The 21918-nt window shown below is 37.8% G+C and overlaps 1 protein-coding gene across 3 annotated transcripts in view; it reads left to right on the forward strand.

The window, feature by feature from the left end:
• Nucleotides 1-21918, forward strand: part of QSER1 (glutamine and serine rich 1) — an 82358-nt gene that overhangs the window by 32556 nt on the left and 27884 nt on the right. For 2 of the 3 annotated variants that reach the window (XM_055549260.1, XM_055549262.1), the window contains exons 4-5: nt 1637-5332; nt 21115-21443. In XM_055549260.1, the coding sequence (XP_055405235.1) occupies nt 1637-5332; nt 21115-21443 (4025 nt within the window). The remainder of the gene's footprint in view (nt 1-1636; nt 5333-21114; nt 21444-21918) is intronic. The other variant, XM_055549261.1, reaches the window with a different exon arrangement.

Below are 21918 nucleotides of genomic sequence, written 5' to 3' on the forward strand. Positions count from 1 at the left end.
TAAAAAAATACGTAAATAGGCTTAGAGATTGAACTTACCATTACAGGGGAAAGGCGTGGGGGTGGGGGTGGGGGAGGGATAAATTGGGAATTTGGGATTGGCATGTATACACTGCTATATTTAAAATAGATAACCAGGAAGGACCTACCATACAGTACAGGGAATGCTGCTCAATATTCTGAAATAACCTAAATGGGAAAAGAATTTGAGAATGAATAGGTACATGTATAACTGAATCACTTTGCTATACTCCTGAAACTAACACAACATTGTTAATCAGTTTTGCTCCAACATAAAAATTTAAGAAATGGAAACAATTAGGGCTTCCCTGGTGGCTTGGTGGTAAAGAATCTGCCTGCCAATGCAGGAGACATGGGTTTGATCCCTGATCTGGGAAGATCCCACATGCCGCAGAGCAAATAAGCCCGAGAGCCACGACTGTTGAGCCTGTGCTTTAGAGCCTGGGAGCCACAACTGCTGAAGCCCATGTGCCCTAGAGCCTGTGCTCCGCAACGAGAGGAGCCACCACAGTGAGAAGCCCACGCACGGCAACTAGAGGGTAGCCCTTGCTCCCCGCAACTAGAGAAAAGCCCACACAGCAGCGAAGACCCAGCACAGTCAAAAATAAGTAAATTAAGGAAAAAAAGAAACAGTTAAAAGGTATATAAAATGAAAAGTGTTAGTTCCTAACATAGTCCTGCTTTTTAGAGAAGAGTTAATAGTGTTTACTCTTTATTGATATCTTTGTACATCAAAACTTTTTTTGTATTTTCACCTAAGCAGTGTTATAGCAGCAGTATTATTAGGATATGCCATAATTATTTTACCAGTCTCCTGTTGATGGACATATAGGTTGTTTCTACCTGTTATTCACAATAACTGTACTGAGTATCTTGTTTGAATCTTTGTGTCCACTTATTTCCATAGGGTAAATTTCCATAGATCTAAATTTCTATAGGAACTTTTGGATCATAAAAGGTATACATGGTTTTACTTTGGCTGTAAGTGGCTAAACTGCTATCCTGAAATGTTAACGATCTCTTCTTGACAGTACTTCATTAATTTCTGATCAGCTTTTTGTGATAAGCGTGCATCTATTGTTATTGGAAGTTGTTCATAGGAAATCAAAACTTGAAATGCAAGGATTTTTAAAAAATACATGTATTTTGATGAAAGAAACTTTGCAGTGTTAACCTCACTATTAGTTTTAGATATATTTATTACATTAAATGTAGGGAATTTGGTTTCAGTTTTAATGTTATGAACATTTTAGTTTGTTCATTGGTGTTTTGCATGGGAATGTCAGGGTAAAGTAATCACTAAAGATGATATATATATTTAGTATTTTCGTAAGTTTCAAATGATTTATCTGACTATATGTATAATCTCATGTTTATATAACAATAATAGAAATGGATTGCTGATACCTTTGTAGTTTTGTTTTTGCCTTATAAAAACTAGCTATTTTGAAATGTATTTTTTAGAATTTCTATGCAGAACTAATTTGTCAGACTTTGCAGTTTTAAAGAGATTTTGATGGATTAAAGGTTATGTAAGTTTTATAAGTCTGAATTATGAGAACAGGTAGAAGTGTTTGTGCTATAGCTGCATAAGTGTATTTGTTTTCTTTTCACAGGTATGCATTCCTCAGCACCAACTGAGCTGTTTGTTACTGGACCTTTGCCAACCACTGGAACACTTCCATCCCCTGCCGTCCCTGCTTATCAGCATCCTACCACCTTCAGCAATAGAAACTTTGCTACCACCTCACCTTTGGTGCTTCAGGATTCAACTTTTAACACTACATCAAATGGAATTTTAAGTTCTCATGATCCTTTGCTTCAAATCAAGACTTCCCAGGGAACTGTTCCAACTGCTTTGACATTTGAGCGCCTGGGCAGTTCTGCGATAAGTAACAGCATACCACCTCAGTCTTCAACGTACCGCTCAGCTCAAGAGTCTGCACCCCATCTTTTACAACCTCAGTTTAGTTTGTTGCCTTCAGCACTTGGTGGAGCCCAGCAAACTCCTCAAGCCTACGGTTCAACTCTCTTTACTAGTCCTACTGCTTCCATTGAAAGAGCTCTTCTCCGAGAATGTAGTGTTATTAAACACCATCAGCGGCCTTCAGGTACCCAGTCTATTCAGACACAACTGACTGGTTCACAGCATTCCTTACACAGTTATCTATCAAATGCAAGTGGGGTTAATTTTCAGGAAACAAGCAGGCAGTCATCTTTATCCTGTAGCCCAATTGGAGAGTCTACTCAGGTGAGCAGTGGAGGATTGCAACAGAAGCCCTCCCAGGTCTCAGTGGAACTTGCTCAGTCCTATTCATCTGCAATTCCATCGTCAGGGTATCCTCCTACTGCAAAAGTAAAAAGCTGTTCTACAAAACAACCACTAGCATCAACCAAGTCCCCCAAACCTCCAAGTATAATTCCTCCTGTGCAAACACTAAGCTATTCCAAACCTTTACATAACCAGAGTTCTGTAATATCAGGCCAAGCACAAATTTATTCTACAGCGCAGCTACCAAGCCTTTTATCAGTTAGTCAGTCTCAAAATTATGGTTTAGTACAGCCACATAATGTGCCATCTATTGTTCATTCACAGGTTTATAGGTCCAGCAAAGTTGAGAAGTTGCCATCCTTGTATAAAACATTGACTTTCTCTGGCTCGTCTCAGACTATAACCTCTGAAAATTCAACACTTAATTATTCTTCTAATCAGCAAGAGGTGTTATCTTCGGTTACAAATGAGAATTACCCTGCTCCAACAAGAGATCCATCTTCAGATAGCCAGTCTCAGAGTTACTCATCTGGTCATTCTCAGGGTTTATCACCAGTTAGCCAGACACAGGTTAGTTTTTCATCTCAGTCACAAGTTTTGTCAGTTGTTAGTCCTTCAGAAAGCTATGCTTCAGGTCAGTCCCTCACATTAACAGCCCCTTCTCTTTCTTATTCTTCTGCCTCTCGGGCTCAGAATGTGCCAGATGCTAGTCCAACTCAGAATTTTATTTCTATGCATTCTTCCCAAAATGCTCAGACCCAAGGGTCATCATCTCCCCAGTCCCAAAAGTTTTTGCCTGCTGTCCAGTCATCATCTTTTGCGACCTCAACTCACTGTCAGACCTTACAGAATAACCTACCTTCCCCTGATCCAAAGTCTTACGCTGAAAGAAAACTTGACTCAAATGTTTATACGCCTTCAAAACAAGAGGATGATTTTCCAATGCAAGACTTACAGGTATTACAGCCACAAGTATCTCTTGAGTCATCAACCTCAAGGATCTCTGATGGGGAAATGAACGTTCCAGAGTCAGCTTATAAGGTATCAAAGGCAGATGACCGATATTCTCAGAGCATAATCAGAAGTAATTCCTGTCTTGAAGATCAGGTGGTTGGTATTGCTCTACAAGGGTCTAAAAAAGAAGAAAACATAGTTGGTTCAATGTCACAACTTAACCAACAAATTGGCCAAGTCAATAGTTCTGCAACCCTTGATATTAAGAAGACAACTAATTTAATGCAAACTCCCCAAATACGGTTGAATACTAAAGACCTAAACCAGCAGCATTCTCTTATACAGAAGGTACATGAAGCCAAGGTCCAGGAGCAGCATGATCAAATAATTAATGCCTCATCTCAGATTCAAATTCCAAACAATGCTTTAGGGCACGGCCATCAGGCATCTCTTCCTAATACACACGTCCTTTTAGATTCTGCCTGTGATCTACAAATTCTTCAGCAGTCAATACTGCAGGCAAGTTTAGGACAAATAAAGACATCTTTACAAGTACAGCGTGTTCAAAGTCCTCAACAATTAGTGCATCCTTTCCTTCAAATGGATGGTCATATTATTCGGAGCAATGGCGAACATTCTCAGCAGCAACTCCATCCTCAAAATTCTGAAATTATGAAAATGGACCTTTCTGACTCTTCAAAACCATTACAGCAACATCTGACAACAAAGGGCCATTTTAGTGAAACAACTCAACATGATTCAAAGAATCATTTTGTTTCTCTTGGATCAATATGTTTCCCAGAGGCAATGCTCCTCAGTGATGAGAGAAATATTTTATCAAACGTAGATGATATCTTAGCAGCTACAGCAGCAGCTTGTGGGGTCACACCTTCTGATTTCTCCAAGTCAACTTCAAATGAAACCATTCCTGCTGTTGACGATGGTGATTCTAAATCTCATTTTCAGCAGTCATTGGATGTTGGGCATGTGACATCAGATTTTAACTCCATAGCAGCTACAGTAGGAAAGCCACCAAATATAAATGATATTTCCTTAAATGGAAATCAAGTTACTGTAAACCTTTCACCAGTACCTACTCTTCAGTCAAAGATGACTCTTGATCAACAACATGTTGAAGTACCTGGTCAAAATAAAGCTTCTAAAGTAACTTCACCAGTGGTCGGACCAGGTCATGAAGTGCAGGAGCAAAGTTCTGGTCCATTCAAGAAACAGTCTGCAACCAGTCATGAACCTGAAGAAGACAGTGAAGTTGCTGTTGATAGTACATTAAATAATAACAGAAATCAAGAATTCGTTTCCAGTAGTAGGAGCATAAGTGGAGAGAGTGCTACATCGGAGAGCGAGTTCGCCTTAGGCGGCGATGACAGTGCTGTGTCGGCGAGCTCCTCTAGGAATACGCTTGCGGTGTTGGCCATGGCCCCGCCTGGGGAGACAGTCAGTGTCAAGATTGAAGAGGAAAACCAAGATTTAATGCATTTTAACCTCCAGAAGAAGAAAACTAAAGGAAAAGGGCACCCTAAAGAGGAAGACAACAGTCATCAGAAACAGCTGAAAAGACCTGCCCAAGGCAAACGCCAGAATCCAAGGGGAACAGATATATATTTGCCGTATACTCCCCCTTCCTCGGAAAGCTGCCATGATAGTTATCAGCATCAAGAAAAAATGAGACAGAAGATCAAAGAAGTAGAGGAAAAACAACCAGAAGTCAAAACTGGATTTATTGCCTCTTTCTTAGATTTTCTGAAATCTGGGCCCAAACAGCAGTTTTCCACTCTTGCTGTGAGAATGCCTAACAGGACTAGGCGACCAGGAACACAGACCGTTCGTGCATTTTGTCCCCCACCACTTCCAAAGACTGCAGCTGCGACCCCCGCACCTTTAGTGTCTGAGGCTGCGGCTCACAGTCCGTCAGAAAAACTGGACAACGAGCTTAAAAACTTGGAACATTTATCTTCGCTTTCTTCTGATGAAGATGAGCCTGGAGTATGCAGTCATGATCTTTACAAAAGCAGCTCTACCACCTTAAATACTTCAGACGCTACTTCTGATAAAAAGAAGAAAACAGGTAAAGTTTTAAATTTGAAGTTCATAATTATGGCTTTCTGGGTTTTTTTTCTGGCTCTGGAACAAGTTTTATGCTTTCTTAGCTTGAAGCAAGTCTACAATTTCTCAAGACAATGCTTAGGCAGATATCTTAGACTTATTTTTTTAAATGTTCCCTGCCTCTAGGAAAGTTCTGAGTTTTAGACTGGGTAGTTCTGGGTTTTATTCAGCTTTTTGTCACATGCAACATAGTTTACATAGTGCACTATCCAGATTTTTCTAGTCTGAGACATCTTGAAGTGGCTCATGGATATGGGACATTATATTGTGGGCCATGTTATATATAAACTGGCATATTTTCTTTGTATGCTAATTTTACCTAAAAAATTAACATTTAGCTACTAAATTGGTTATTTTGTGTGCAGCATGCAGATTAATATAATTAAGTCAAAACTTTAAAAATTTTGCACTGGTTTCATACTATATGCCCAGATCCTTAGGTGTATGTTTCACTTTTCTCTGTAGCTAAGGGAGCATTTTAAGGAACTGTTTTGAGAAGCATTGTCTTATGTAAACAATTGTTAAGCAGTATAAAAGTTATTGTTTTAAAGAACATGCTAAGGAAGAAATAACAGTCAAATAGCTACCACCTCTGTGCTAGGAACTATTAGCAATATCGTGAGATGTGCTTTGTTATCTTCAATATACAGATGATATAACAGACTAAATGAATTGTCTGGGCCCATACAATTAGTAAATGACAGAGTTGGAATCCATATTCAGGTTTAAATCATACTCAGGTTTATCTGGTTCTAACATCTGTATTCCTGCCTACTGCTTGTGTATGAATAGAGAGTTAAACCTTGTTTTGTGATGTACTTTTCAGCTTCTCTACAGATTTGACCATCTTTTTAACTAATAAAGTGATATGAAACAGCCGGTATCCCAAATAATCTATTAACATAAATGTCTGCTAATATATTTGTCAGCAAAAGTTTTAAGTCTGCTAAAACATTTCTGAAGAATTCTCATTTTGTTATACAGGGAAATTAGCATACTGGAAAATTATTGTTAAAGTCAGAAAATAACAGATGTAGCTAATCACAGTAAGGTTTTACATTCTTCTCCCTCAATTCAGAATACTTTGCAATTATGTTATGTTCCCTCTTATGTTCTTAGAGCAAATCTTTTATAATCTCTGTTATAAAACATGAATCTAGAACTAGTTTTTTCTAGACGACTCTTATTATCTCATTTTTAGTTAAAACCACCACCATCAACCTGATCCTTATTAATAGATCTTTGAAGTTCTCCCTTTACGCATTGCCTCCTCTTCTGTGAGGACTCATCATCTCTTGCTTGGGCCTATTGCAACAGATTTCTCATTAGAATCCTTCCCATCAGTCTCTGCACCTGTCCATCTTCCATATTGTGATCACATTTATCTTTATAAAAAAGAAGAGTCAGTTCAGTCCAGTCGCTCAGTCGTGTCCAACTCTTTGCGACCCCATGAATCGCAGCACACCAGGCCTCCCTGTCCATCACCAACTCCTGAGTTCACTCAGACTCAAGTCCATTGAGTCAGTGATGCCATCCAGCCATCTCATCCTCTGTCGTCCCCTTCTCCTCTTGCCCTCAATCCCTCCCAGCATCAGAGTCTTTTCCAATGAGTCAGATCTTCGCATGAGGTGGCCAAAGTACTGGAGTTTCAGCTTCAGCATCATTCCCTCCAAAGAAATCCCAGGGCCGATCTCCTTCAGAATGGACTGGTTGGATCTCCTTGCAGTCCAAGGGACTCTCAAGAGTCTTCTCCAACACCACAGTTCAAAAGCATCAATTCTTCGGCACTCAGCTTTCTTCACAGTCCAACTATCACATCCATACATGACCACAGGAAAAACCATAGCCTTGCCTAGACGGACCTTTGTTGGCAAAGTAATGTCTCTGCTTTTGAATATGCTATCTAGGTTGGTCATAACTTTCCTTCCAAGGAGTAAACGTCTTTTAATTTCATGGCTGCAATCACCATCTGCAGTGATTTTGGAGCCCAGAAAAATAAAGTCTGACACTGTTTCCATTGTTTCCCCATCTATTTCCCATGAAGTGATGGGACCGGATGCCATGATCTTTGTTTTCTGAATGTTGAGCTTTAAGCCAACTTTTTCCCTCTCCACTTTCACTTTCATCAAGTGGCTTTTTAGTTCCTCTTCACTTTCTCCCATAAGGGTCATCATCTGCATATCTGAGGTTATTGATATTTCTCCCGGCAATCTTGATTCCAGCTTGTGCTTCTTCTAGCCCAGCGTTTCTCATGATGTACTCTGCATATAAGTTAAATAAGCAGGGTGACAATATACAGCCTTGACGTACTCCTTTTCCTATTTGGAACCAGTCTGTTGTTCCATGTCCAGTTCTAACTGTTGCTTCCTGACCTGCATACAGATTTCTCAAGAGGCAGATCAGGTGGTCTGGTATTCCCATCTCTTTCAGAATTTCCCACAGTTTATTGTGATCCACACGGTCAAAGGCTTTGGCATAGTCAATAAAGCAGAAATAGATGTTTTTCTGGAACTCTCTTGCTTTTTTAGTTGCTCAGTCATGTCCAATTCTTTGCGACTCCATGGACTGTAGCCCACCAGGCTCCTCTGCCCATGGAATTCTTAAATCAATTATTAATTCTCTGCTTTTGAAATACTTCTTGGTGCTCCATGGAAAAAAATTAAAATAATGTGTAAAAGTTCTCCCTTTCCACGTTTCACTCTTTGCTCACTCTTGCCACTTCCCCTCATCTGTGTCAGCTGAGTTTCTCATTGTTCCTTGGACCTGTGAGCGCCTTTCAGAATCAAGCTCCTTTTGAACAGGTTTTTCTCTCCCTGGGTCCTCCTCAGTTTTTTAGTCCAGTAGATACTTTTTGTTCTCCTTGAAGACCCTCTTCAAAATCACTTTGTGAAAGTTAACTCCTGGCAGAATTAGTGCTCATATCCTCTAAATTCCCACAGGTCTTAAATCTTTCTAAAGGGTAAAAGTTTTAAATTTCAACAAGTTCTGACTTATCCGTTTTTCCTTTTATGCTTTGTGCTTTTTGTATCCTAAGAAATCTTTGCCTAACCCATAGTCATAAAAATTTTCTCTTGATTTCTTCTAGGAATTTTAAAGTTTTGCATTTTGTATTTAGGTCTGCTGCTGCTGCTGCTGCTAAGTCGCTTCAGTCGTGTCCGACTCTGTGCGACCCCATAGACGGCAGCCCACCAGGCTCCCCTAGGATCCCTTTTAATTTGGGGGATGGTGGTATAAGATGTGAGGTATGGGTTGAAGTTTTGCACATGGACGTCCAGCTTTTCCAACACATTTGTTGAAAAGACAATCCTTTCTCCATTGATTGCTTTTCACATCTTTGTCAAAAATCAGCTGACCATGTTTGTCTTGTTTTTTAAATTATGTAGGTTTTGGGTCCCTCAGTCATGTCCACCTCTTTGTGACCCCCATGGACTATACAGTCCATGGAGTTCTCCAGGTCAGAATACTGGAATGGGTAGCCTTTCCCTTCTCCAGGGGGTCTTCCCAAGCCAGGGATTGAACCCAGGTCTCCCGTATTGCAGACGGATTCTTTACCAGCTGAGCCAAAGGGTACTTTGATAAGTGTGACACTGTCTTAATTGCCATACCACTGTGTGCTTAATCTTTCAGTCCCATGAACTGTAGCCTACCAGGGTCCTCTGTCCATGGGGATTCTCCAGGCAAGAATACTGGAGTGGGTTGCCATTTCCTTCTACAGAGGATCATCCCAATGCAGGGATTGAACTCGCATTGCAGGTGGTTTCTTTACCATCTGAGTTACCGGGAAACCCTTAATCAATTGCCTCATAATTAATTTGGAGAAGGCACTGGCACCCACTCCAGTACTCTTGCCTGGAGAATCCCATGGACGGAGGAGCCTGGGGGCTGCTGTCTGTGGAGTCACACACAGTCGACACAACTGACGTGATTTAGCAGCAGCAGATTATAAAAATTCAGTTAAACTTTATATGTTGATGTTAAATTTGCACAACTGATTTAAATATTTTTTTAAATGGGAATTCCTGGGCAGTCCAGATGGTTGGATGGCATCACCGACTCAATGGACATGGTGGACTCCGGGAGTTGGTGATGGACAGGGAAGCCTGGCGTGCTGCGGTTCATGGGGTCGCAAAGAGTAGTTCACGACTGAGCGACTGAACTGAACTGAACCAGTAGTTAAGACTCCGGCTTCCCCTGCAGGGAGGCAGAGAGCACAGGTTCACCCTCTGGTCGAGTAGCCAAGATCCTGGAGTGCAGCCAAAAAAAAAAAAAACAAACCAATAGATTCTTTAAAAATTAGATTCCATAGGGTTGTCTATGGAGAAAATGATGGCAGAAAAAGCATTTAGTTTCATTGATTTTTCTCCTTTGTTGACAGTTTTATTGATGTCTGCTATTTTCATTAATTCCTTTTTCAGTTTGATTTTAGTTTATTATGCTCTATTTTTGTCTATTTTCATATGGCAGAAGCCTAAATTGTTGGTTTGAGACTTCTCTTCTTTTTTAAAAAAGATTTTTTTGATGAGGATCATTTTTAAAGTCTTTAGAATCTGTTACAAAATTGCTTCTGTTTTATGTTTTGGGTTTTTGGCCCTGAGGCATGTGGGATCTCAGCTCCCCAACTAGGTGTCAGACCCACACCTGTTGTATTGGAAGGTGAAGTCTTAACCACTGGACCGCCAGGGATGTCCCCTCTATTTTTTTCTGCTGCTGCTGCTACCGCTAAGTCGCTTGAGTCGTGTCCAACTCTGTGTGACCCCATAGACGACAGCCTACCAGGCTCCTCTGTCCATGGGATTTTCCAGGCAAGAGTACTAGAGTGGGTTGCCATTTCCTTCTCCATTCTTTTCTGCTCTAAGCACTTAATGTTATGAACTCCTGTCTAAGCCCTGCTTAGCTATATCCCACAAATTTTATTTTTGTTATTTGCTTTTTTTCTTTCAAGTTTTTCAGATTTCTTTTGGTGCTTTCTTTTTGGTCCATCAGTTATTTAGAATCATATTTCAAATTTTTCGGATATTTGGGGATTTTCCAGACATCTGTCCTTTATTGATTTCTGCTTTGTATAATTTCAGTTCTTTTAAATCTGTTAAGGTTAGCTTTATTGCCCAAAATATGGCTGATCTTGATTAATGTCCCAGTGTACTTTAAAAGAAAATTGCATTTTGCCGTTTTGTGGATTGTTGTATAAATTTCAGTTAAAGCAAATTGGTTGTTAGTGTTGTTCAGATTTTTTATCTCATTACTGATTATCTGTTTACTTGGTCTGTCAATTACTGAGAGCACATTTCCTGTGTTTCCAAATATATTTGTGGATTTGTCTGTTTTGTTTTTCGTTTCTATCAGTTACTGCTTTGTGTATTTTGAGCTCTGTTTTTAGATGTGTACACATTTAGGATCATTAAGCCTTAGTGAATTGACCCTTTTATCAGTATATAATATCCTTCTTTATCCTTGGTAATAATCCTTATTCTGAAGTCTGCTTTGTTATTATAGCCACTCTAGGGTTCTTTTGATGGGCTGCATATATCTTTTTCCATTCTTTGACCTATCTGTGGCATTATGTTTAATGTGAGTATTTTGTAGACAGTACATAGTTCAATTTTGTCATTTTTTAAAACTCTAATCTCGTAATCTCTGTCTTTCAATTAGTTTGTTTAGACCATTTACATTTAATATAATTATTGATATAGTTCAATCTTTCATTCTTTGTTTCCTGTTTTCCCTCTTTGTTTTTGTTCCTCTTTCCTATCTTTAAAAAATTATTTGAACTCTTTACTATTTTAAAATTTATCTCTGGGTTTTTTTTTTTTTTGGCTGTATCTTTTCATGTTATGTTTTTAGTGGTTGACTTACTGATTACAATCCACTTGGTTAATATTTTTACTACATAAAATGCCAAAACCTAAAAACCATAGAGCTCTCTTTACCCTTGCTCTTATATATATTTGTCTTGGTGAAAGCCCTGATAGAGAAATAATTTTTGCTTACAACCATCATACATATTCTAAATAATTTAATAGGAACAAAATAGTCTATTATATTTACCCAGATATTTATAATTGCTCTTGTACTTTCTTTATTCCTCATACTCCATGTTTCCCTCTGATATCATTTCCTCTCAGCCCAAAGAAGTATTCCATTTTTAAAACTTTTTCTTTGACTTTCAGTCATGTAATTATTTCTCTGGATAAGGTTCATCCTGTTTGGAGTTTACTGAGCTTTTTGAATCTGTAAAATGTGTATCTTCTCCCAAATTTGAGAAGTTTGCAGGCATTCTTTTTTGTGCACCAAACTCTCTTTCCTTATTGGACTCCAGTGACATGAAAGTAAAATATTTTTATATTATTCCTCAGTTTCCTGAGTTTCTGTTTATTTTTTCAATCTTTTCTTCCTCTCTGTTCTTCAGATTTTATCATTTCTATTGGTCTATCTTCAAGTTCTTTGACTTTTTCACCTTCTCAATTCACTACTGAATCTACCCAGGGAGTATTTTTTATTTCATGTATTTTCAAATATTCTTTTCAACTCTAAAATTTGTATTTGGTTCTTTTTTCTAGTTCCAGTTTCTCTGCCAAGAACTTACATATCTCCATTCATTTCAAAAATATGTTTATCTTACCTCAGGGAGCATGGTTATGATAGCTGTCTTCGAGTCTTTGGTAATTTCAACATCTGAGTCACCTTAGAGTGGCATCTGGTCGTTATCTTTCCCCTTTGAAAATTGGTCACATTTTTCTGGTTCTTTATATATTGAGCAATCTTGAATTGTATCCTGCACATTTTGAGTACAATACTGTAAGATTCTGGATTTTGTTAAAATCTTCTGGAGAATATTGGTTTGCTTTGTTTTAGCAAGCAGTCAGACCTTAAGTTCTATCTCACCTTTGAAAAGTGGTGGTCTGATGTTAGTTCAGTTTTGAAAGCCTTTGCTCTGCTTCTTTGGATCTCACTCAGCAGTTAGTCTGAAACTTGGATGCACGGTAGACTTTGTTATAGTTTAGGTCTCAAAGACTTGGCTGTACTAGTTTGGGTCTCTTCTGCATATTTGCAGTTTAAGCATGAAACTAGGATTTGTGTGGGTTCATTCCCAGAGTTAGAGGATACCACTCTTCAATTCTCTCTTCTCTGGGAATTTCCCTATATGCCCAACTCCCAGGGTTTCCTTTCCTAGTCATTTGGACTAGAAAGCTGGAATTTTCCTTGGACTTTTTAAAAACTGCCCATGCTTTACTATGATTCTGTGTAACTGGGACTGCCTCTGGGGCAGTGCAATGAGAGAGGAGGAAAAAAAAGAACAGGTAATTTTCCTACACATTGTCCCTCAGCTTTATTGAGATATAATTGACATACAACATTTTCTACTCTTCATGCCATAGGAGCTCGTGGCCCATCCCGGTTCCTCTGGTTCTCCAAAAAGACAGGAGTTTGTCCAGGTTTACGATGTTGGGTTTACTGCTTCTGTGTTGCAGCTCTGTGACTTTGGTTGCCTTTGGGGCAGGGCTGGGAAAGAGAAAGAGAAGAAAAAAGAAATGGCATAGCCTCCACATACTCTCACCTTGCATGGGTCTCCTTTCCCCACTCCTCTGTCCAAAAAGATAGATTTTCTTGGGGGTTTTGTTACCTGTGTCCTATATAGTTCTGCATAGGGGCCATCCTCTAGACCTGCCAGGTGATAAGAGGAAAGAAAATGAGGAAACATCTTTCTCTATATAAAGATTGTTATTTCAGTTTGGCCTTCCCTTCCCAATCTGCCTGTAGTTACCAACTTTTCATAGTCTTCCAGTAGTTCCATTTTATGTTTTCTCCAGCGGTTTTAGTTGTAATAAGTTGGTCTAATGGAGTTATTTGATCTTAGTTGGCACCAGAAGCCTTTCATGAATTTTTAAAAATTTATTGTCTTAAAAATTACAGTCGTTATTTCTGATCTTCAAACTATTCTATAATGGGCTAATAGAAGCCCCTTGAGTGTTTTGATTTTGATTGTGATTACATTGAATTCATAATTAATTTTAAGGGAGAATTGTTATCTTTACTACACTGTCTTCTCATCCACTTATGGAATGTAATGTTGTTCTACTTACTCAGATCTTACGTCTTTTAATATCTTACCATTTTTCCACATAGATAATCTATATTATAGTCTTAATAGTATTTTTTTAGTATTTTAAATACAATTTTCATGATACTGTTCTCTCATTAGTTACTGATAATGTATGGCATTGGTTGATTTTCATGTCTTCAGTGTGTTTGGTATTTTTGTTTAAATTTATTTTATCTATTTATTTTATTTTTGGTTTCACTGCATCTTTGTTGCTGCGCATGGCTTTCTCTAGTTGCAGTGAGCTGGGGCTGCTCTTAGTTGTGGTACGTGGTCTTCTCAGTGTGGTGGCTTCTCACTGCAAAGCATGGCCTCTAGGCACATGGGCTTCAGTAGTTGTGGCTCGCAGGCTCTAGAGCAGGGACTCAGTAATTGTGGTGCAGGGGCTTAGTTGCCCCATGGCATGTGGAATCTTCCTGGACCAGGGATTCTTATCCTGGGAAGTCTTGGCATTTTTGCTGAATTTTTATTTTGACGGTTTTTCCACCTGATTCTCTTGCATTTTTAAATAGATAATTGTATCTTCTAAAAATAATGGTAGTTTATCTTTCTCTTTCTGTGGGGGTAATTTATCTTATTGGCTCAGGCCTCTGTTGTTTAATGATGGCAAGCATCCCAGCGTTCTCCTTGGTATTTAGTAAAATACATAGTGTTGGAAATTATTTGTCAGTTTCTAATATACTGTACTCTTTAAGAAAATGTCCTTCTCTTTTGAAGTTCTTAAAGTTATTTTTTTTTCCCATTACCAGTAAGCATTAAATTTTGTCAGATGCTTTTTTGAGTTTCTTCTGAAAAATCTGCCTTCTTTTTTCCCACATTAATCTGTTACTTGATTTCCTAATTCTGAACCTCCTTTTTAAAATTTCTGCCATGAACTCTGCTTGGTCATGATGAATCACTTTAGTCCATTGTAGGATTTAAGTTGCTAGTATTTTGTTTGGGATCTTTACACCTAGATTCATAAATGGGATTAGTGTATAGTGTTTTTGTTCACTTTTGTTTTCAGGAATTTGCTAACCTTATAAATTAAATTAGGAAAGCTTTTATATTTGTTTAAATTTGAAAAAGTTTGCTATATATAACTGGGATTTGGTGGAACTTTCTAAGAATACATCTGGGACTTAACAGTTTTTTCCTGATAGTTTAATCTATCTGGGTCAGTTTATTTATTTATTTTCTAGTAAAATGATTTCTCTAATTTAGATTTTAAAATTTGTTGTTATAAAATTGTACATAGTGTTTCCTCAAAAGTTTTCAGTCTCCTCTGTTCTGCAGTTTATGTTCTCTTTCTTGTTTTGATTATTATTTGAGTCTTTTTCCTTATCAATCTGTGGAACAATTGCCTATTTAATGGTTCTTTTTAAAGAACCAGAGTACTTTTTTTTTTTTTTTTTTTTTGCTCCTATCACTTTTTACTCACTTTTTCTTAATTTCTGCTTTTATCAGTTCTTTTTCCTCGTATTGCCTGGGTTGAATAATCTCTCATTGGCCAGTGTATTTTTTTGTTGCTTTCTAATGAATGGGATTGAAGTTGTAAGTTCCCCCAGCCCGCCACCACACTGTGGCTTTATTCCTCTGGCTTCTTTGTTATGTTTCTCACTCTCCTTTCTAAACGGTTTGTCATTTTAGTTTTGATTTCCTTTTTAACCCAATAATTATTAAGAATAGTGGATTTTTACCTGTTTCCTAGTAGGTTTTTGGAGCTTTTGTTGTTTTTTTTCCTTTATTACTATTAATAATTTATAGCCCTGCTGATAGTCCTTTATTATTAATTTATGGCCCTGTTCTATTGTGGTCAAAGGAATATGGCTTAGGTAATGCCTACATTTTGAAATTTATAGAAATTTTGTTAGTAGCTTGGTAAATGTCAATTTTTATAAATGTCCCATGAGTATCAAGTGCTAATAGATTTTATTGGTAATATTGTTCAAAGCCTTTATATCTTTATTTTTTGTTTAATAGAATAAATGACATTAGGTTATTTAAGAAAAATGTGTATATATGTTGCAGGTATAATAAATGATAGATCTGGAATTTGCCTTAAACTATCCCAGCAGGTATAATAGGGGTGACAGAAAAATAAAAGAGGTATATCAAAATGTTTATGATTGTTACAGTTGGGTTATGGTATATGAGGGTTTGTATTCTCTAATTTTATGTATGTTTGAAATTTTTAATAAAAATTTTTTTTAAATCCTCCCTATACTTATTTGTTTTTAGATTGCTTGATCTGTTGATTCCTGAAAAAGGTGTGTTAAAATATCCAACTATGTTTTATTGCTTTTCTAATACTGTTCCCTTGATGTTTTAAACCCATATAATTGGGTGCATAAAATTTTACTACAGTTATATTTCCTTTTATCATAATAAAATCTTTTTCACATTTCCCATTTCTGTTTTTAATATTGCTATAGTAATCTTATTGTTAGCATTTTTAGTATATTTTCTATATCTCTGTTCTTTCAGAACATTTTTTCTTGGGAGATATAACTTACGTGTGTGTGAGTGTGCATGCTCAAGTCACTAAGTCATGTCCGACTCTGCAGCCCCATGGACTATAGCCCGCTAGGCTCCTCTGTCCTTGGGATTCTCCAGGCAAGAATCCTGGAGTGGGTTGCCATTTCCTTCTCCAGGGGATCTGCTGGACCCAGGGACTGAACTCAGGTCTCCTGCATTGCAGGCAGATTCTTTACCACCTGAGCTGCCAGGGAAGCCCCTCATAACTTATGTATGAAAATACAATACATATAAGGAAAACACACACAAAAATTTCATAAATTTGAAAATGTGGATATTAAGACATATTCCCTAACCACAATGCAGTAATTTCATAAAAGAAAAGCAGAAAGAAAAGACAAAAAGATTAAAAAGTAAGTTTTTCTTCCTAAAAGTTCTAAATAACTTCTGATAACTTCTGAATAACTCATGGGTTTAAAAGGAAATTAAAACTGAAATGACAAACCACTTAGAACAGTGGAGCATTATATTTTGAAACCAGTGGAATGTGCCAAAAGTGAGTGAGGCAAAGAAGAAAGTTTACTGTGTTAAATGCTACTCATTGGAAAGCAAGAAAGTTCAAAAATAGAGTATTAAAGTAGATCCAGGTCATAATCTGTAGAACTAAACACTGTCTGATTTGGATGGTAATCACTTCCATGCTTTTCTAATTTTACCACATGTGTCTGTATCTTCTTTGGCTCATTTTAAAACTTCTCATAAAGGACATTATATAGTATTGATAAGTTTTTCCTTTCACTAATTTGGAAGCTATTCTTTCTATAAAATATTTTCCTAACTTTTTTATTATGGAAATTTCAAACACAAAGTTATAAAGATTGATATAATTAAACCAGTTTATGCCTCATTGAGTTTCAATAATCAACAACACATGGTCAGTCTTCATTCTTACCCCCTAATGACTGTGATGAAATATTTCTGTTCTTTTCCTGATTATAATAGGGATTACAGTATGCATTTTCACCTCCTCGAAATCTGTTAGTATCTTATTTTTCTCTTGAACAACATAAAGACTCTGAGCATTAAAACTCCATTTTATGCTCTCACTTTGCCCCACTCTTTTTATTGGTAGATAACCATGTATTTTAATGTTTGTTTGTTTGTTTTTCCTTTTTGGCCATGACACAGCTTGTTTCCTCAACCAGGTATTGAATTCAGGCCCATAGCAGTAGAAGAGAGGAGTCCTAACCACTGGAGTACCAGGGAATTCCCCTGTGTATTTTAATTCTATCCTGTTTTCTAATTAATACTCAATAAGAAATAGTTTTTAAAATAGTCAGTGATTATTTAGTTTTATTTATACATTTACCCTGGTAGCCCAGCTGGTAAAGAATCTGCCTGCAATGCAGGAGACCTGGGTTCAATCCCTGGGTTGGGAAAATCTGCTCGAGGAGAGCTTGGCAACCTACTGCAGTATTCTTGCCTGGAGAGTCCCCGTGGACAGAGGAGTCTGGCAGGCTGCAGTCCATGGGGTCACACGGAGTGGGACATGACTGAGCAACCAAGCACACATACATATACCATATTGCCCTCCATTCTTTCCTTCTCTTTGGGATGACTTTGCTTATGACTAAAGCGTGTCCATTACAGTTTCCTTCTCTGAGAGTCTGCTGGTGGCAGTATCTCTGTTTTTGTTAGATAGCTATGTGATTTGTTTTGCCATGTAACTTAGAAACAGTATATTTTTAAAATTGAGTGACATTGGTATAGTAAAATCTCCTTTATTCCTTAATTTATCTATTATTTATAAGAACAGTGTTTCCCAGTTTTTATATCAATAAAAATGAAGGATAAAAATAAAATTGGTTATAAAACCTATGTCAATATGTAATATTCACCCATGAATTCATAAATGAATAATTTTTAAATCCCATATCCACTCAAAAGATGCATTCTTTTTACGTTTACATTTCTTTTATATTACACTGGAAAAACATTACTTTGGATCTACTATACAAGCATTATAATGTTAGAAATGTTTAATATAGAGAACCTTCTGGTCACAAGACATAAAAAATTTTTTTTTCCATTTATGTACATTTTTGATGGGCTTCCCTCAACATGACTATGTGTTGAAATAATACTTTGGATATATTGGATTACATTTTTGAGGAAGAAAGCATGATACATAGTTATAGTAACATAAAAATATATTAGAACAGGGGACTTACCTGGTGGTCCAGTGGTAAAGAAACCACAGTTTCCTTTAAACGCAGGGGACAGGGGTTTGATCCCTGGTTGGGGAACCAAATCCTATGTGCCTTGGAGAACCTAAGCCTGCTTGCCACAACTATAGAGTCCTGTGTGCCACCCTTAACATTTTGAGAAGGGGCCAAACTGTTTTCCAAGGTGGCTGTACCATTTTACAGTCTCTCCATCAAGGTACAAGGGTTCTAGTTTCTCTTCATGTCTGCTAGTATGTTTTTTCTGTATTTTTAGAGCCATCCTAGTAGGTTAGACTGCGAGACTGCAGTTAACTACTAAAGTTGCATTGATCTAACGCAACTGACATATAGTGTTGGGTGGTCTTTCATGTGCTTATCGACAATTTATATATCTTTGGATAAACAGGTCTTACTCACTTTTTAAATTGAGTTATTTGTCTTTCTTTTTGAGATTTAAGCATTCTTTATATATTCTGGATACTAATATCTGGCAGATGTGTGATTTGTAAACAGTGTTTCCCATTCTGTAGGTTATCTATCCAGTTTTGTGATGGCATCAGCTGTAGTACAAGTTTTCAATTTTGGTCAAGTCCAACTTATTCTTTCTTTTGCTCCGTGTAAGGTCATGAAGCTAAGAGGTTTATAATTTTAGCTTTCACATTTATGACTATAATCTGCTTTCAGTGAATTTTTGTATATGGTATGAGGTAGACATCCAGCTTTATTCTTTATTCCTATCCAGTTGTCCCAGTACCATTTGTCAAAAGGCCTTTTCATGCTTCCCCCATGGAATGGTTTTGGCATCCTTGTTCTCTGTAAATATAGAGTTTACTTCTGGAGTTTAATTCTAGTCTTTTGATCTGCATATCTATCCTTTGCTACTATCACACTGCCTTAATTACTAAAGGAGTAATTAAGTTTTGAAATTCAATTACTGTGGTATGATTTGGAGTTTCTGAAATGTGAGCCCTCCAAATTTATTCTTCGTTTGCAGGATAATTTTGACTGTTCTGACTCTCTTGCTTTTCCATATGAATTTTAGGAGTAGTTTGTTAGTTTCTGGAAAAAAAAAAAAAAATCAGCTAGGATTTTCATAGGGAATTTTGTGCTGATTTCTTTTTTTTTTTTTTTTTTTTTATTTTGGTCATGCTGCACAGTATGGGGGATCTTAGTTTCCTGACCAGGGATCAAACCTGTATCCCTTGCAGTAGAAGCCTGGTATCTTAACACTGGGCCACCAGGGAAGTCTCTGATTAGTGGTTAAACCAAGCATGCATTCCTGTGATAAAACTCACTTGGTCATGATGTATACTGGAGTGGGTTGCCATTTCCTTCTCCAGGGATCTTGCTGATGCAGGGGTTGAACCCATGTCTCCTACATTTTCTGCTTGGCAGGCAGATTCTTTACTATTGAACCATATTGAGTATATGGGAAGCCCATATACTTCTTTTGTATGTTGAAATATTTGTTCATATTTTGCTAGAGATTTTTGTGTTTGTATTCATAAGGGATAGTGGTCTATAGTTTTTTCATGATGTTTTTGTCTAGTTTAAGTATTGGAATAATATTGGCCTTGAATGAGTTGGGAAGTATTTCCTCTTATCTCTCTGAGTTTATGATGGATTGGTATTAATTCTTAACTGTTGATAGAACCCACCTTTGTACCCATTTTGACCTGTGCTTAGCTTTGTGGGATGTTTTTAATTTCTTTTATTGTTTTGTTGTTGGTCTATTCAGATGTTCTCTTTCTTCTTGAGTTCTTTTGACAGTTTGTGTCTTTCTAGGAATTTGTCCCATTCACCTCAGTTATTTGTTGGCATACAGTTTTTCATATTACTTTATGATCCTTCTTATTTAGCTTTCAGTGCTGTTTCAAAGTATTTGAGGGGTGTTGTTTTGTTTCCCACATTCAATTGGCTTTTCTTCTTCTAGGCCTTCACAGCTTTGGTTGGCTGACCCTTGTCTTAACATCACTTTTTTGTCTCTGTTCTTTTAGAGATATTTTTGTGCTACTTAAATGGAATGAGGTGTAAGTTTAGGTTGATGGAGGTTCTCTTTCTAATTGTCATCCAGATGTTAAGAAGTTAACAAATGCTCTTTTTTTTATTTTTATTTTTTAATTGGTGGATAATTGCTATACAGGGTTGTATTGGTTTCTGCATACAGCATTCTGCATACTGTTGAATCAGTCACACACACACACATATATATATGTATGTATATGTATGTTCATATATCCTCTTCCTCTTGAGCCTTCCTCCATCCTCCCACATCCTGCCTCTAGGCTGTGGCCTGGCGCAGGCTGGGCTCCCTGTGCCACACGGCAGTGTCCCACTAGTTGGCTGTTTCACACATGGTGGTGCATGTATGTCAGTGCTGCTTTCTCAGCCCATCCCACCCTCTCCTTCCCCCGCTGTGGCCGGGTGCCAGGCTGGCTCCCTGTGCCACACGGCTGCGGCCCACTGGTCGCCTGTGTCACACATGGTGGTGCGTGTATGTCAGTGCTGCTTTCTCAGTCCATCCCACCCTCTCCTTCCCCCGCTGTGGCCGGGTGCCAGGCTGGCTCCCTGTGCTACACGGCAGCGGCCCACTAGTTGGCTGTTTTGCACATGGTGGTGCATGTATGTCAGTGCTGCTTTCTCAGCCCATCCGCCCTCTCCTTCCCCCACTGTGGCCGGGTGCCAGGCTGGCTCCCTGTACCACACGGCAGCAGCCCACTAGTTGGCTGTTTCACACATGGTGGTGCATGTATGTCAGTGCTGCTTTCTCAGTCCATCCCGGCCTCTCCTTCCCCCGCTGTGTCCACAAGTCCATTCTCTGCGTCTAAGAAGCATTCTTTAATTTCATTGTTTCAAACAGTTTGATGGCAAAAATAATAGTCTCTTTGTAAAATGTGCAGATTTTACTCAAAGCAAATAAATGTTTAATATTTTGTATTGCTAATTTGCATTTGCTTGATCTAGTTACAGAAGCCACGCAGGTGGCGACTGCTAGCACAACTGCCATTGCTCCTGGCACTGCCGCTCCTTCCTCCACCGCTGTGGGTGCAGTTAAGCAAGAAACTCTGTACTCCACTCCATCTGCAGTAAAGACCCCAGAAAATATAAACTCTTCAGAGCCCCCAAAGTCCATCGAACTTGACGGTCTTCCTTCAGACCAGTTTGCCAAAGGACAGGACACTGTTGCCATAGAAGGTTTTACAGATGAGGAGGACCCAGAAAGTGGAGGAGAAGGCCAGTACAGAGAGCGTGATGAGTTTGTGGTAAAGATAGAAGACATAGAGACTTTTAAGGTAATGTGAATGTTCCCAGGTCTAAAGGTCCTTGCATCTTGTTTAAGTTGTGAAGAATTATGAAGTTTGGAGAAAATGGTTATTTATGTAATTTAAAAATTTAAAGAAAATAATAGGAATATAATGTGAAAGTAGCATTAGACTATTTTTTTGTAATTCCAAATTGTAGAATATTACAATTTCGTGTAAGAAATTTTAGCAGTATTAAGAACACTTATTTTGGGGGTTTTGTTTGCTTGTTTTTTTTTTTAATTTTAAATTTATTAAATTTTTTAATAGAAGGATAATTGCTTTGCAGAATAGTATTGGTTTCTGCCAAACATCAACATGAATAAGCCATGTTTGCCTGCTTTAATATTATTTTTAATTGCAGTGGAGAGAAATGGCATTAAAAAATACAATGAAGAACATAACATTTAAATTATCCATATTCCTTCCATTCACAATTGTCTGTTGTTAGTATTAGCATATTTAT

The sequence above is a fragment of the Bubalus kerabau genome, chromosome 15 (assembly GCF_029407905.1).
Source record: "Bubalus kerabau isolate K-KA32 ecotype Philippines breed swamp buffalo chromosome 15, PCC_UOA_SB_1v2, whole genome shotgun sequence".
Taxonomy (NCBI): domain Eukaryota; kingdom Metazoa; phylum Chordata; class Mammalia; order Artiodactyla; family Bovidae; genus Bubalus; species Bubalus kerabau.